The sequence below is a fragment of the Rhinopithecus bieti genome, unplaced genomic scaffold (genome assembly GCF_001698545.2).
Source record: "Rhinopithecus bieti isolate Rb0 unplaced genomic scaffold, ASM169854v2 scaffold_76550, whole genome shotgun sequence".
NCBI lineage: Eukaryota > Metazoa > Chordata > Mammalia > Primates > Cercopithecidae > Rhinopithecus > Rhinopithecus bieti.
Window position 1 is genome coordinate 429,887 of NW_016828762.1, and position 18,019 is coordinate 447,905.

The following is an 18,019-nucleotide window of genomic DNA, read 5'->3' on the forward strand; positions in this document are numbered from 1 at the left end:
AGGAGGAGGAGGAGAGGGGAGGGGAGGGGAGGGGAGAGGAGAGGAGAAGAGAGAAAAGAAAAGAGAAAGAAAGAAGAGTTGGTTTGAGAGGGTGTGGGTTATCTGTGTTATTAATATCTTATGAAAGAAAGAGGAAGGAAGGAAAGGAAGGGAGGAAAGAAGGAAGGAAGGAAGGAAACGAAGAGTTGGTTTGAGAGGGTGTGAGTTATCTGTTATTAATATCTTAGGATATACTGGAGTTCCACTATTGGAATTCATATTGAAAAATGTAAGATATCACCAAAGAATTACTAATGTGTATGTTTATGTACATGTAAGTATATTTGTGTATATACCAGCATACAAATATCCAAATGCAGTAATATATGTTTTTCTAAAAATCTCTGAAAGTTCTAAGAGAGGCAGTAATAATTCATTTGATATTGCTTATAATTCCTTCAGTTCCTCCAAATTTTAAATATACATAACAGATATTTACCTACATCTGTGATTTGCAAATTTAAAAAAAAATCTCATCGGTGAGAGGCTGAGGCTGATGTTGACTGGTGAAAAGACCTGCAGTTTATAATTTTGGCTTGTTTTGTTTGACAAAGGCTGACAGGATTAAGGTTCATTAATACATCTTACAAAAGGGGACTGAAGTAAAAAAAAAGGGGGGGTAAATGCAATAAATTCAATAAATAAACAAATCACATCTAATGAGAAAAATGGTATCTGCTGATGATAGCTTTCTCTTCACTCATGCTGGCTTAGGTATTTTTTAATGGCGTCATTGAGATGTGATTCCCATACCATGCAATGTATCCACTTAAAGTATAAAATGCAGTGGCTTTAAACATATTCACAGAGCTGTACTTTCATTGCAATAGTTAGTTTTAGAGTATCTTTATTATCTCAAAAAGAAAGCTCATATCCCTTAACCATAACTTTCCAAATCCCCACCCTTCACCCCCAGGCAGAGGCAACCACTGATCTACTTTCTCTATATACTTATTTGCGTGTTTTGGACATTTCATATAAATGGAAATATAATATGTGGTCATTTGAGATGGACCCCTTTTAAAAAATAAACTTTATTTATTACACAGTTTCTAAGGTTCATAGCAAAATTGATCTGAAAGTACAGAAAGTGCCCATGTACCCCCATCCTCCCACACACACTCTCCTTGACTATCAACATCCCATACCAGAGTGGGACATTTTTTATAATCTGTGAACCTACATTGACACATCATTATCACCCCAAGTTAACAGTTTACATTGGAGTTCATTCTTCATCTTATCCATTCTATTGGTACAAATGTATAATGGCATGTATCCACCATTGTAGTATCTCACAGAATAGTTTAACCGCCCTAAAAATCCTCTGTAGCCTACCTGTTCATTCCTTCCAGCCCTCCTAACTTCTGGCATCCACTAATCTTTTTATTGTCTCAATAGTTTTGCCTTTTCCAGAACGTCATATAGTTGGACTCATATAGTATATAGCCTTTTCAAATGGGCTTCTTTGTAATATGCAGTTAAATTCCTCCATGTCTTTTCATGGCTTGATATCTCAGCTCATTTTAGTGCTGAATATTATCCCAGTATCTGGATGTATCACTGTTTTATCCACTCATCTACTAAGGGAAATATTGGTTGCTTCCAAGTTTTGGCAATTATGAATAAAGCTGCTGTAAACATCTATGTGTAGGTTTTTATTGTACATAAGTTTTCAGTTCATTTTGGTAAGTACCAACATGATTGCTGGATCTTATGGTAAGAGTAATGTTTAATTTTGTAAGAAACTGCTAGACTGTCGTGCAGAATGGCTATAACATTTTGTATCCCCACCAGTGATAAATGAGAGTTCCTGCTACTCTATATCCTTGCCAGAATTTTATGTTGTCAGTGTCTGGATTTTGGCCAATGTAATAGATATGTAGTGATATCTCATTGTTTTAATTTGCAATTCCCTAATGAAATATGACGTTGAACATATTTTTATATTCTTACTTGCCATCTGCATATAGTCTTTGATGAAGTGTTGGTTCAGGTCTTTCGCCTGCTTTTAATCAGGGTGTTCATTTTTGTATTGGGAAGTTTCAAGATATTTTTCTATATTTTGTCTGACAGCCCTTTGTCAGATTTGTCTTTTGCAAATCTGTTCTCCAAGTCTATGGCTTGTCTTCTCATTCTGTTAACATCGCTATTTTTTTTTTAATTGAGTCACCCAGGCTGCAGTGCAATGCCACAATCTCAACTAATTGCACCCTCTGCCTCCTGGGTTCAAGCACTTATCCTGCCTTAACCTCCCAAGTAGCTGGGACTACAGGTGTGTACCACCATACCCGGCTAATTTTTGTATTTTTAGTGGAGACGGGGTTTCGCCATGTTGGCCAGTCTGATTTCTAACTTCTGACTTCAGGTGATCCGCCCACATTGGATTCACCATTGAACCCATGGACCTGGTGCTTTCTGTTTGGGAAAATTATTAATCATTGATTCAATGTGTCTACTATATGTAAGACTATTTGTGTTATCTACTTCTTTCTGTTTAACTTTTGGCAGATTTTATCTTTCAAGGAATTGGTCCATTTCATCTAAGTTCTCAAATTTGTAGACATAGCATTGTTCATAGTATTTTTTATTATCTTTTAATATACATAGGGTCTGTGATGATGTTTCCTTTTTAATTTCTGATATTAGTTATTTGCATCTTCTCTTTTTTTCTTAAGTAGCCTAGCTAGAGATTGATTGATTTTGTTGCTCTTTTCAAACAATCAGCTTTTGTTGATTTTCTTTGTTGACTTGCAGTTTTCAAGTTTATTCATTTTTACTCTGATTTTTTTTTACTCCTTTTAATTTGGATCTGATTTGCTCTATTTTTCCAGTTTTCTAAAGCAGAAAGCTTAGATTATTGGTTTTGGCTCCTTCTTTTTGCTTTTATATGCACTCAATGACACAAATTTTCCTCTAGGCATAGCTTTGACTATAATCTACAAATTTCGATAAGTTGTATTTCTGTTTTATTTAGTTCAAAATCTTTTTTTAATTTAAAACATCTTTCATTGAGATAAAATCATATAATATATACACATTTTATTTTATTTTTATTTTTTTCAAGTATTTTAGAATCAGTGGGCACACATACAGGTTTGTTAAAGGTATATTGCATGATGCCAAGGTTTGGAGTATTTGAATCCATCACCCAGGTACTCAGTATAGTACCCAATAGTTCTTCAACCCTTGTGCCCCCACTCTTCCTCCCTCTTGTGTTCTCCAGTGTTTATTATTATTATATTTATGTGCATGTATACCCAATTTTTTACCATTTATAAGTGAGAACATCTGATATTTGGTTTTCTATTTCTGTTAGTTCACTTAGGGTGATGGTTTCCAGCTACCTCCATGTTGCATGCAGCTACATCCATGTTGCTGCAAAAGCCATGACTTCATTCTTTTTCATGGTTGCAGAGTATTTAATGGTATCTATGTACCACATTTTCTTTACCCAGTCTCCCACTGATGGGCACCTGGGTTGATTTCATATCTTTGCTGTTGTGAATAGTACTGTGGTGAACATATGGGTGCATGTGTGTTTTTGGCAGAACACTTTATTTTCCTTTGGTTAGGTACCTAGTAATGGGATTGCTGGGTTACTAGTAATGGGATTGCTGGGTTAAATGGTAGTTCAGCTTTTCCTTCTTTGAGAAATCTCCAAAATGCTTTTCCCACAGTGGCTGTACTAATTTACATTCCTACCAACAGTGTATAAGTGTTTCCTTTACTCCACAACCTTGCCAACATCTGTTAATTTTTTTACTTTCTAACAAAAACCATTCTTACTGGTATGAGATGGTATCTCATTGTGGTTTTGATTTGCATTTCTCTGGTGATTAGTGACGATGAGCATTTTTTCATATGTTTTTTGGCCACTTGTATGTCTTTTGAAAAGTGTCTGTTCATGTCATTTGCCCACTTTCTACCAGGGTTATGTTTTTGATTGTTGATTTAAGTTCCTTATAGATTCTGAATCTTAGACATGTATTGGATACATAGTTTGCAAATATTTTTTCCTGTTCTGTAAGTTGTCTGTTTATGCCCTTGATCATTTCTCTTGCTGTGCAGAAGCTCTTTAGTTTAATTAGGTCCCACTTGTCAATTTTTGATTATGTTGCAATTGCCTTTGAGGACATAGTAATAAATTATTTGCCAAGCCAGTATTAAAAGAGTATTTCCTATGTTTTATGGGGTATTTCCCTATAAAATATTTTCATAGGCTGTTCCCTAGGATTTTTATAGTTTCATGTCTTACATTTAAGTCTTTAATCCACCGTGACTTAATTTTTGTGAATGGTGATAGGGAAGGGTCCAGCTTCATTCTTCTGCATATGAATAACCAATTATCCCAGCACCACGAGAACTTTTTCAATTTCACTTGAGAATTTTTCTTTGATCCATGTGTTATTTAGAAGTGTGTAGCTTAATCTCCAAGTATTTGGGGATTTTCTAGCTACCATTCTGTTATTGATTTTTGGTTTAGTGTGGTCTGAGAGGAGACATTGTATGATTTTTTTATACATTTACATGTTTAAGGTGTGTTTTCTAGCCCAGTATGTGGTCTTTCTTGATAAACATTCCATATGAGCTTGAGAAAAATGTGCAACCTGCTGTTGTTACTAGAAAGGAATCCCTATCCAGACCCCAAAAGAGGGTCCTTGATTCTCGCGCAAGAAAGAATTTAGGATGAGTCCACAGAGTAAAGAGAAAACAAGTTTATTAGGGCAGTAAAGAAACAAAAGAATGGCTACTCCATAGGCAGAGCAGCCTCGAGGTCTGCTGGATGACTATTTTTATGTTTGTTTATTGATTATATGCTGAACAAGGGATGGATTATTCATGAGATTTCCAGGAAAGGGACAAGAACGTCTCAGAACTTAGGGTTCCTCTTCCTTTTAGACCACATATGGTAACTTCTAGATGTTGCCATGGTATATATGAACTGTCATGGCCCTGGCAGGAGTGTCTTTTAGCATGCTAATGCATTATAATTAGGGTATAATGAGCAGCAAGGATGACCAAAGGTCACTTTTATTGGCGTCTTGAATTGGATAGGTTTCAGCTGGCTTCTTTGCTATATTTTTGTTATCCCAATGGGATCTTTGTGACCTGTATCTTGTGTCAACCTCCTGTCTCACCCTGTGACTAAGAATGCCTGACCTCCTGGGGTTGCAGTACAGAAGGTCTCAGCCTCATTTTACTTTGGCTGTATTCAAGATGGAGTCACTCTGATTCAAACGCCTCTGACACTGTTGTTGGATAAAGTAGGCTATAGATGTTCATTATATACAATTGAAGACACTATTGAGATCAACCAAGTCTTTACTGGTTTTCTGCCTGTTGGAGCTGTTTATTTTTGATAGAGAGGTGTTGAAGTCTCCAAATATGATACTAGATTCCTCTGTTTCTCCTTGAAGTTCTGTCAGTATTTGCCTTACATATTTTGATGCTCTGTTGTTAGGTACCTACACATAAAGAATTGTTACATCCTCTTGGAGTGTCCCTTTATTATGTAATGCCCCTCATTAGCCCTGACAACTTTACTTAATCTGAATTCTGCTATATTTGAAATTAATATGGCTATTCCTGCTATCTTTTGATGAGTACAATCATAGTATATATTTCGCTGTCCCTTTTAATCTATGTGTGTCTTCATATATAATGTAGGTTTTTTGTAGACAGCATGTAATTGTGTCTAGGCTTTTTGATGCATTCTGGCAATTTCTATCTTTTAATTGATGCATTTAGATCATAGATATTCAAGTAATAATTGAGATATCTGCATTAATTTCTATCATATTTCTTACTGTTTTCTATTTTTTAATCTTGGTCTTTGTTCCTTTTTTGCTTTCCTCACTTCCTGCCATTTGTGGTTTGAGAATTTTATATGATTGCATTTTCTCTCATTTCTTAGCATGTTGCTATGTCTAAATATTTGTGTCTTCTTAAAATTTGCATGTTGAAATCCTAATTCCCAAGGTAGTGGTCCTAGAAGGTGGAGACTTTTAGAAGTGAATAGGTCATTGGGGCAGAGCCCTCATGAATGGGATTAGTGTTGAAAGAAATTAAAATATTTTCCCCAAAATATATTTCTTTGACATTTTTTGAAATGAGTACTGCTTGGCTGTCTCCACAAAAGTGGCTTTGCAAAGCTGTTGTAGTAAATGGGGAAAATTTGGATCTCTAGATAATCTCCATGAATGCAGCCATGCCCCTTTCCCTTTCTGTGTCTTTCCCCAGATCCAGGAGAGATTGAGGGTCTGGCACATTTAGAAGTCTGAAATGAAACATGTATCATCTATTCTGTCTGAAGGAGGCTTCATGTACATACAAGGCCAGCTTTGCCATCCAGACACTTCTCCCACCTTCCATAACCTGTTTTACTAGAATCTAAGCCATTATTCTTTCTGTAACCTCAAAATGGCATATAAATTTCTGTGACTCATTTGGCAACTGGGTCTTCATACAGAAGACTCCCATGTATGCACAAAAAACAAATTTGTATGCCTTTTCTCTTTTAATCAACTGCCTCATGTCAGTGATTTTTAAGCAAGCATTTAGGGAGCTGAGACTCTATGGCTCCCACACCTCTCTATGGAAAAAGTGTTTTTTAAAATTTTCACTTCTTAAAAAATTCATTTTTTTATCTTTCATTGTCTGTGATATGCCAGGTTGTTTTGTTTGTTGGGTTTTGTTTGCTTGTTTTAGTTTTAGTGACTTTCTGTTTTCTTGGGGGCATATATTCTACTTGGTGTTCTCTGTGCTCCCTAGACCTGTGATGTTGTATCTGACATTATTAGAGTAAAACTCTTAGTCACCATTGCTTCAAAAATTGCTTCTTTTCCTTTCTCCCTTTCTTCTCTTTGTGACATTTCCATTATGTGTATGTTATACCCTTGGTAGTTGTTCCATTGTTCTTGCATATTCTGTTCTGTTTTTTTAGTCTGTTTTTCTCTGTTTTTTAAGATTCTATTTTTGTATCATTGAGCTCAGAATTTTTTTTTCTCAACCATGCCCAGTCTATTAATAAGCCAAAGTCATTCCTTATATCTGCTACAGTGTTTTCAATCTCTAATATTTTGTTTTGTTTTTGATTCTTAGAATGTCTCTCTGCTTGCCTTATCCATCTGTTCTTACATGTTGTTTATTTTTTCACTAAACCCCTTAACACATTAATCATAGGATTTTAAAATTCCTGGTCTCATAATCCCAGCATTCCTGCTTTATCTTACTCTTATTCTGATGCTTGTTCAGTCTCTTCAAACTATGTATTTTTGCCTTTTAGTATGCCTTGTAATTTTTTGTTGAAAGGCAGATGTGATGTACTGGGTAAAAGGGACTGCCACAAATAAGCCTTTAGTAATGTATTGGTAAGGTGTGAGGGGGAGAGAAATAATTTTATAGTCCTTTGAGTAGGTCTCAGTCTTCTAATTAACTTATGCCCCTAAACTGTGAACTTCACCAGTGCTTCTCAGGCTTTTTCCCTTCTTACGTGGAACAGGATGGTTAAAGGGGCCTGTAGTTGGCTATTTTCCTCCCCTCCTAGACTCTTAGAAAACCCCAGCAGCTTAGGCTGTAGCTGCTAAGGGCAGAGCATTTTAAGAACAGAATGTTCTAACGTATCTCAAAATGGTCTGTTTTCTCCCCCCAACTACCAGAAACATGAGGGGATTTTTTTTTCCAATATTCTCTGTGAGGACCCCGTAGAACTCTCTGAGGTAAAGTGAACACAGGTGTACAGCACCCCCTATGATTGGCTCTTCCTGGAGTTTTAACTCACAGAATTGTCCACAGTGAACCTCCAGCAATTACTCAATTATAGTTCATGTTTTCATCCCCTAGCAATGGTTCTCGGGGATGTTTCTACTCCAAGTTGTGATTGTCTGTATCCACCTGTCTGTCTGATTAAGGGGAAGCCATCTGCCCCATGACCTCACTTTTCTGCCAGATCTAAGAATTAGTTGTTGATTTTTCAGTTTGTTCAGCTTTTTATTTGTTGTTAGGAAAAGTGACATAATCTAAGCTCCTTACATGCCCATCAGAAACCAAAAGTCAGGGTAGCTGGCCCATTTTTTTAATTAGGTTACTCGTCTCCCTCTTACTGAGGTGGAACTGTTCATGCTGGCTTAGATGGTATGCTGGAATTTCAGAAAGAAAATCATTCTACTTTGCAAGGCATGACATTTATAACATTTAATTGATCTGAACATGATTAAGAAAGTGAATAATAAATGGTTCATTTGGGGTTACTTAAAATTTTAAACTCAAAGACTCAGCAATTTTAGGTGGATTGAGTTTTCTAAATTAGTTTTATAGAAAATATTCTGATTTTATAAACCTTTTTTTCTTATCCTAACTTTAAAATTTTAGATCATGCTCTTTACCAGAAAAATAGTCTATTGATAGTCACAGTTGATATCAAACCTAGTCTTTCCTTCTTTATCTTTTCAATATGACTTTGAGATGAAAAATTCACACTTCTGAAGTATCAAGAGAATTGCCAGACTGCATTGGTCTGTGATTGTAATAAAAATAGTGTTATCTCTTTGGGAGCAACTCTCCTGGGAGAGGATATAAATTTATTCTCTCTGAGCCATTGGGAGCTCTTTCTCTGGTTTACACACAGGCTACTGACATAAATTGAAGGGTGTCTAGTCCAGAGTTTTGCTTTAAATAAATAAATAACCTATCTTGGATTCTTGCCACAGTCAGCTCAAAGGAGCCTGCAAGGATGAATCTTGGTGAATAAATACCCTAAACTCACTGTCCTGTCTCCCTCAGATCTTGTAAGAGGATCCCAAGAAACTGGCAGAGTATAAGGGAACCTTTCCCTTTGGTCCATATAGGTCACCGCCCAAGGCAGAGGCAGTATGGCAGGTGCAGAATGGATCTGGAAGGCTGTGGCAGATTGTGTTTTCCAAAGATGGCTGCAGCAACATATCTTATCCAATATGCTCTTATTACAGCACGACTTTGGCACTGCTCCCTATGAAGTAGTAAAATCTATGCCTCTCCTCCTGAAACTTAGTATACTTTTGTGAATGTCTTGACCAATACAAAACAATAGGAGTGATACAGTATGATTCCTGAAGCTAGTTTCTAAAAATGCATGCACTTCTACCTTGTTCCACTAGCACAATTACTCTTGGTATCCATCCACTATAGTATTAAGAACCCCACGTGACTGTGGACAGATCCTTCTCAATAGGAACAAAGGTCCCAGCCTGCTGGTCCTGCTGAACTCCCAACAGCCAATGCCAACTTGCTGGCCAAGTAAACAAGCTTGCCAGTCTCTAATCAAGCCATCCCACCTAGTCAGGTGTCCAATGGAGATGAGTCCTCAATGATACCTGTTCAATGTACACATTACTGAGCAGAATAAATGATCATTTTTTAATCCACTAAGGTTTGGGGTAGTTTGTTATATAGCAATAGCAATTGAAACTCAAGTAAATGTAAGGCGTTTGGCATAACATGATCAAGTTTCTATGAAACAATGGTTCTTTATTCCTTTATATCAATGGGTTTCTTTTCTCTTACGTAACATTCATATCATTCTATAAGAGGCAGATCTACTCTCTATACTTGCAATATAAAGGTAAGACAAAAATAATGAGATTGGATCTACAAGTTAAACTGTTACTCAGAGTAAGCTCTTTTGACTTGAAATGTTTTAATTCAATGCAAGAATTGTCATATCAATCAAGAGTAATCCTAGAATGACTGAGGTTGATTAGCAGTAAATTTATGTATGTATCTATAGCAATTTATCACCGTGTTGAATTACGTCGATGACTATTGCTTTTAAAATTATGACGAGCACACCAAGGCAATGTCATGTCAAGGAAATGAGCCTTGGGCTTGACACACAGTACCTGTTTCACAAATACTAATTTTCTTGCCCATCTCTCAAGGTGAAAATATGTATAAGAGTATTACTTTCAGCTTATGAGTTCAGCAGTATATAGTACACCTAGATATTAGAGTTAGGAGAAATCAGAGCAATTATCTGAAGCCTTTTATACCTTCCAAGAAGAGTAAACATAAGGAATGTAATATCCCAAGAGGTTTAATAATTGTTTTTACCCTAACTGCTCATTAGAATCACCTACAGAGTCTCCTCTCTCTAGTCCATTTTAATTTTTAATTGTTCTGGATGTGACCTAGGTGTTTCTGGTATTTTCTTAAAAAGATTTCCCAGGTGAATTTACAGTACAGCCAGCACTGAGAACTAATGGGTTTAGCAAACTGGATAGCACAGTGTTTTTCAAAACACAGACTCTGTACTCAACAGGTGGCATTAAATAATATAACATAGAATGAGAGAGTTTTTCTATTTTCAATTGTATTTCAATCATTTAGATTAAATCAAAGAGAATGGCCAAGGTGGGTGGATCACTTGAGGTCAGGAGTGCAAGACCAGCCTGGCCAATATGGTGAAACCCCGTCTCTACTAAAAATACAAAAATTAGCTGGGCATGGTGGCACATGCCTGTCATCCCAGCTACTCAGGAAGCTAGGTGGGAGGATCATATGAACCCAAGCGACAGAGGTTGCAGGGTGCTAGGATCGTGCCACTGCACTACAGCCTAGGTGACAGAGTGAAACTCCATCTCAAAAATAGATAAGTAAGTAAATAAATGGTTAAACATGGTATTAGGCCTGTCATTAGCCATTTTCTAATACTTGCTAATCTTTAATTAACAGAGCAAAAGTCTCTGGCTCAGGGACTTTGACCGTGTCCAGCTTAGTGAGCATTTAAATTATTTCGGACAGTGTCTATTTATATAATTTTCTACTCATTGTATTAATTTTGCTAGGTAACTATTATTTTGGTGAGCAGATTTCCATTTAGGATAAGAATATACATTTTATATGTCAATTCCCATATTAAGTTGAAGAAAGTTAATCAGTTTAAGAAAAAATTAAGTAATAATAGAACATTTGGTACTAGGATATGGCAAAAACAATTGTGAAGACGTGACTCTAATGAAGACGTGACTGTAATGAATTGTAGAAAACACGGGGTTAAGCTTGCTGGAACAGCAGACTAGGCATCCTGAGATCACCAATTCCTACTCCATCAAAATCAACACCACTGCCCAGAAAAAAAAAAAAAATTCCCTAGTTGTTTTAATATGAACTTGATGTTGAAGTTAAAAAGCTGATACCTTTGAGGCACCGCGGGCACTTAATACAACCTAAAATATGCATGAAGTGCCTTCAACCAAGTTTTTGTGATCTTTGATGTGTCACTCTTTTGAAACACTTAAGATGGAACAAGCTGGGTCTCAAAATCCTGTAATGGAGCAATTATTCCAGTTTTATTGGTTCCCAAGAAAGTAGAGCAAATTTTGATATTAACTGATTGCATCTTACCTGTCTTAAATATCACCTGTTCAGACAACCATGTGACAGTTGAAATTGTTAATCAGTCAGAAAAATTAAAACTGTTGACAATGTTAGGGCCTGTTTTCATGTTTCAGTGGCTGCCAATTCTTTCTGCTTTTTGGATGAGTAGCGTCCATTAGTAACGAAGGTGAACTTGATGTAGCCGTTTGGCATTAGTGGGGGCAAGGTTTAATTTGTGTGGTCAAAATCGCAGAGGTGGGCCACATCACCACCTATTCCTTCAGGGACACTTAACAGAGGAAAACACCAACCAGGTTCCAGAAGGAACTTACAGGTTCGACTGTTTTCAAGGCACCTGGAGATGATTTACATGTAATGTCAGGGTTTGGAAGGCAACCCAGTGAAGGGATGAATGATTAATATTGGAAGCGCTGCAATAACAGGCTGTGTAAAGTGATAAAAAAAAAAAAAAAAAAGAGGACTGCCTATTCAACCTCAGTTCCAAATAGCCGTCAAAATGTAATTTTTTTTCTTAAACTGGAAAATTGTGCTTCTTGGCAGTCCAGCGGCAGCATTTACATTGAGAGTGCTTACTAGGGAATTCGTTTTTTACTTATAATTTATTGTACTGAAAGTTCATACAACATTTGTAATGTTCAAGAGGTTCCCCTAATTCCAAAGTTTATTTTAAACCTTGATTTTAGCAGGTGGTAGATATCACAATGTATTTTCAGCCTACCTGTAATTAGTGATGATCTTTCTGCTTATTTATTTTTATCTGGTATGGGTTATCAAATCAGGTAGTGTTTTGTTTTTTTGTTTTTTTTTTCTTTAGTGCAGAGTGGTTTTAAATTACATAAAAAATTCCATTAGTATCATCATCTAAGAAAATACAGGGGAAAAGTTAATCAGATCCTCTCGTATTTCATTTGATGCACAGTGGATTTCCTCTTAGCATTTATTTCAACGATGCTTTGGCATACAAATCCATTTACTGTTAATACCTGTAACATATTATGGAAATATGATTTTTTTCTAAGAGAAACCTATATGATTAGATGGACAAATAATTGAGTAATAAAGTAATTCTAGCTAAGTTTAGTAGATATTGTAAAATACAAGAAAGAAAAACTGTTACTGTCATTAAGATGTAAATAGGAACTTGAAGTCAGCTACAGTGAACTTTTTATTTTCTGGGGACAGACTAACAGTTTGTGGATTAACTCTACCCCTGCCATCCCTATCCCCTGCCCACCCCATTCAGCTCTCCTTCTTGAGTTACTCAAATAAACCATGTTCTTACCTACCTTAGGTCTTTGCACATGCCTGAGTATCCTAGTGTAGTTTATTTTTTTACCCACTTTTCCTGGACAACTTCTGCTCATATGTTAAATCTTAGCTCAATGAGCAGTTCACTGAAGTCCCAGAAAGTTCTAGATTCCCCCAATGTACTTTGAGTTTGCATTACATTATAATTTTACATTGATTTGTGTAGTCATTTCATTAATGCCTGTCTTCCAACTCTATGCCCTATGAACATAAGGTCTGGTTTTTTTTCTTGCCTTCAGCATTGTATACCCAGCCACTAAAGTAGAATAGTTGCTTTATAAACAGTTTTTGAATGAATGATCTTATTTTTAATAGGTGATGCTTTGGAAAAGAAACTCAATTTGTATGACTTAGAGGATCATATCCTGCTTCTTACACTCAAATGTAAAATACTGGAATAGACCTCTCTTACTTCCAAAAACTCCTTTCCTGAATAAATTGTGGACAGCATCATAGAAAAAAAGACGTACTTTCTGGAAAAAAAGAATTACACTAGTGGGCTTTGAGGGGAAGTTTTAAGCAAAATAGAGATATGAGGAGAAGAAAATAAAGCTATGAATTTGCACCTTCTCAATTCTGGTCCTTTCTGCTTGAGGAGGTGGGGGGAAATGAAGTCTCGGAAAATAATGCAAACAAAGACAAACTAATTTAACAGATAAGCTATTTTTTATTCAAAGTATTATTAATGTTTCTAAGAATTTATCCAAAGATGGTTAGTGTTGTGTTATTTGAATTATTTTATACTCTAAAGAATGGCAAATATGTTTCTTATTATTTCTAAATATTAGATGCAAGTATATTTATAAATATGGTAAATAATCCATCAAGTACTATTTCATCCCATTTCAACTAATTTTACCGAGTTTATTTTTGGATATTTCTCTCTCATACCCTTTATCACATTTAATTAATAACTAACTATATTCTCTAACAATGATAAATTGATGGGGAAAAGAATTAGTTTGATATAAGTGAAACTTCTTTTTGGAGTTTCTTTTACCTTTTTTCTTTTCTTAAATGACTTAGAATACTCAATTGCATCTTGATAAGAAATGATAAGATATGCTAATNTGGCAAATATGTTTCTTATTATTTCTAAATATTAGATGCAAGTATATTTATAAATATGGTAAATAATCCATCAAGTACTATTTCATCCCATTTCAACTAATTTTACCGAGTTTATTTTTGGATATTTCTCTCTCATACCCTTTATCACATTTAATTAATAACTAACTATATTCTCTAACAATGATAAATTGATGGGGAAAAGAATTAGTTTGATATAAGTGAAACTTCTTTTTGGAGTTTCTTTTACCTTTTTTCTTTTCTTAAATGACTTAGAATACTCAATTGCATCTTGATAAGAAATGATAAGATATGCTAATAACATTTTAATTAAATTACTATTATTAGATGTTTAATTCCCGTGAAAGAAGTTGGAGTTTAGAATTACAGTCATGTTACTTGACTTCTACCATCTATGACCCTATTGAAAGCTGAGCATTTAGGGGTATAGTTGTGCATGATCATAACTGCATTTTGGTAAGCATTGTATTCTACCAAGAAATGCACAAGTCATAAGAGGATAACCCAATTAATTTTCACAAAATGAGCACACTCAAGTGACCAGCACTGAAAACAAGAAACAGAAGATGACCCACATCCTAGATGTCCTCATGGTGTTTCATCCCAAAACTACCATACCTCCACAGGTAGCCACAATCCAGCCTTCTCATATGATCAGTCATGATCACATACTCCTTTCCATCTGGTTTATATCCTTCATGCTTTTGAAACTCAGCCATGTTGATCTATGTAGTTGCAGTTCATTCATTTTCATGGCCTAATAGTATTTTGTTAAACGATTATTCCACTACTTATTTGTCCACTTTACTGTGATAGGGTAGTTTCTATTTTTAGCTAGTAGGGATAATAACTATAAACATTCTTGTAAATGTCTTTTGGTAGACAGATGCATGCCATTCTGTAGGGTATATACTTAGGAATGGAATTGATGAGTCATAAATTATATGTATGTCCTGCCTTCGTAGATGCTTCTAAACAATTGTCCAGAGTAATTGTACCAATTTACACTCCTTTCAGCAGTAAGAGTTCCAGTTCTACATCTTCAGCAGAACTTGGAAATGTCTGTCTCTTTCATTTTGCCATCGTCTAGTCATGGTATATGCCATGTGACTTTAACTTTTGTGAATTATACTTTCTAAATTTGTAAACATAACTTGTTTCACATGTTTATACCACCTTTTTACCCTGACTTGAGTTTACATCCTAGAGAGCAAGGGCCATGTGTTAGACACTTTTCTGTCCTTGAATGAATCTAACATAGCAAACAATGCATGCACTTTTGTTAAGATAAATCTTATCTCTGTGTAGTGCTCCCTTAAAAGATCATAGAGTGGGAGAGAGAGAGCATTAGAAGAGGAATAATGCAAATATATTTTATTGATAGAGACAAAAAATAATGAGAGAATCTCTCTTATACTCTGTCAAATTTTATTCTCCATTTATGTATTCATACACTCAAGTCCATGTTGGGGCTGAAAAAAATGGTTTCCATTTCAACTCGTTTTAGTTAATTGCTTCCTTTTTCTACTGTGCAATGTAAAAGGATAATTAAAAATTATATTTCCCCTGACTACATTTCTTTAGGAAGATGGCTTCATTTTTTATGATGCAGGTATTTCTCTCTCTTCACCTGTCAGTGCCAAGAGTTAATGGAAGTCAGAAGTCCACCACCAAACTTTTCCTTACTCCTTCTAGAAACAAAGCCAGCCATTGTGCCTAAAAGATGTATCCAGATATGTGAGGACATGAAGTCCCGATACAATTCTCTTTTAGCCAGATGCATTCGAAATGAGCAAATAAAGGTTGGCAAGAATAAAAAGCTTACCCCAATGCCTTGGATGGCATTTACTACTAACAGGTCTTCACTGAAAATAAGATATTTCTATAGAAATGATAATCAACCTCCTGTGAGTATATGGAGCTCGTAAAACCTGAAGAGTTTCTAAAGGTCAGCAAGCATTAAAGGTTTTTGTCCTGGGGATACATTTCTAAATAACCCTAGGAGAAGGAGAGGGAGACAGGGAAAGAAAAAAGTTTTTTAACTTGATGAAAGTAAAACATGCAAGCTTAACAGTTTCTGGATTATCATTTAATTACAACCATCAATCATTTCCCATCTGTCTTCTTCCAGTCCTCACAAATTTCATCTAAAACTATACAGTACAACTAACAGAGAATATGTAACCCATTAAGAATCCTAAAGATGGGAAGCAATATTTAAGAAATTACCCTATAGAAGATTTTAGGAAATTCCCTAAAATAGGATAATAGAATTCATCTTGCTCTATATACTACAAAACTCAAGACTAAAACTTTTCTTTTAATTAATAAGATAAACGCTACTTATTGCTTCTTTCTCTTTACCAGACATGAACTGATGATCATTTTCCAAGGGCTTTGGTTTTGAAATCATTTTATTACAAGTCATATTTTTACTAATGTGTGAAACTGACTTGCAGTTAGTCATTTTATTAACACAATTTTACATTCTCTAAAATGAGGTCCATTTAACATTGAGCTTTTAGAAATATATTTGCTCTGTTAATTAGCTCTTGGGGAATGCCAGCAAATGTCTTTAAGGACAGCTGTTATTATTTTTTATTTTTTTGGAGGGGGAGACAGAGTCTTGCTCTGTCACCCAGGCTGGAGTGCAGTGATGTGATCTCGATCTCAGCTCACTGCAACCTCCACCTCCCAAGTTCAAGTGATTCTCGTGCCTCAGCCTCCTGAATAGCTGGGATTACAGGGGTGCACCACCACACCCAGCTAATTTTTGTATTTTTAGTAGAGATGCGGTTTCACCATATTGGCCGGGCTGGTCTTGAACTCCTGACCTCAAATGACCTACCCGCCTTAGCCTTCCAAAATGCTGGGATTACAGATTTGAACCACCGCGCCCCACTAGCTGTTATTTTTAAGGTTTAAAATGTTTTAATTTCTTCTTCTTGAGGGGTTCATGCTTTCATGCTGACTGTCCCTAACTTCTGCAGCCAAGGAATTAAACAGCTTTAGGCTTTTTAAGCTCCAATGTGTTCAGAAAAGTGTTTCAACCGTGGTAATCCCCTTGTTGTGCTGCATTTATCTCCCACTAGATACCCACATGCGTTACTCTTCTTCTCAGGCAGATAATTGCAAAGGGGTTGGGACTAGAGAAGAGAGTTGAGCTGGTGCTGAGCTGTGGATATAAAAAGAAGTGTCACCCTGGTGGAAGTAAATAGACTCTGAGACTGTAATCTTTGCCCTTATTTATTTTCGAAACCATAAAGCCCAGGAGGAAGGTTCTTGTTTATTTGGCTACAGAAATCTTTGACTGCAGTCATGTATGGTTTTCAACTTTTTATTTCCATACATTCCATTGCAGCAATCTACTCTCTTATACCACTTTGGTTTGCTCCCTAAATACAGTTTTCATTGCAATTTGTTGTTTTTGGCCAAGACTTCAAAATACTTTGTGTTTTTGTTTGTTTGTTTGTTTGTTTGTTTGTTTGTTTTTAATAATGGTGCATTCATTACCTGTTTTCCCAACAGAGTTCATCTGGTGATTTAATGATCAGAAACATTCAACTGAAACACAGTGGGAAATACGTTTGTATGGTGCAAACGGGGGTGGACAGTGTTTCATCTGCTGCTGACCTCATAGTAAGAGGTAAAACATTTATGCCTCCTTGAGTTTGTAACTTCACATCTTAACAGCATTCCTTACTGGAGGAAAAACCATGATGAGATAGTATGTGAGCATACAAGTTATAATATTGATTTTATCCCCCCCCACATAGACCCGAGAATATGACAATAAGGGTGAGTGCTAATTCAAAGAAATAAAAATCTCAACTCTGCCCTTCAAATAGCTCTCACTGTAATTGGCATTCCACAGCTGCTGCCAAGCTGATGTGTTTTTGAGCATGTCATTAATTCAGTGATTGTATTTAATTTGAGAGAGAATATTGTGCAGTGTGTTTGCTTCCAAAATAATCAGGATTTGGGAATAATTGTATGTAGGACAATTTTCTAAAAATAGAAAAAAAGTATCAGGATTATTCAGAATGACTGGGAAAATTTGCCAACCTGAGCTGCTGTCCAGGATACTGATTTGCTACTGGGCTGACAAATGACCAGAGTACATCATAAAATAAAACACATCTAGGTATCAGATTGGGAACTACAAAGATACACCAGTGGATTAAAGGGAAAGGCATCACACCAGGAG

The 18,019-nt window shown here is 35.8% G+C and overlaps 1 protein-coding gene across 1 annotated transcript in view; it reads left to right on the forward strand.

Annotated features, from left to right (window-relative positions):
• The window catches only part of CNTN3 (contactin 3), a 340,350-nt gene that overhangs the window by 282,598 nt on the left and 39,733 nt on the right, over nt 1-18,019 (forward strand). Inside the window, exon 14 of the mRNA XM_017864604.1 lies at nt 17,341-17,458. Within this exon, the coding sequence (XP_017720093.1) occupies nt 17,341-17,458 (118 nt within the window). The remainder of the gene's footprint in view (nt 1-17,340; nt 17,459-18,019) is intronic.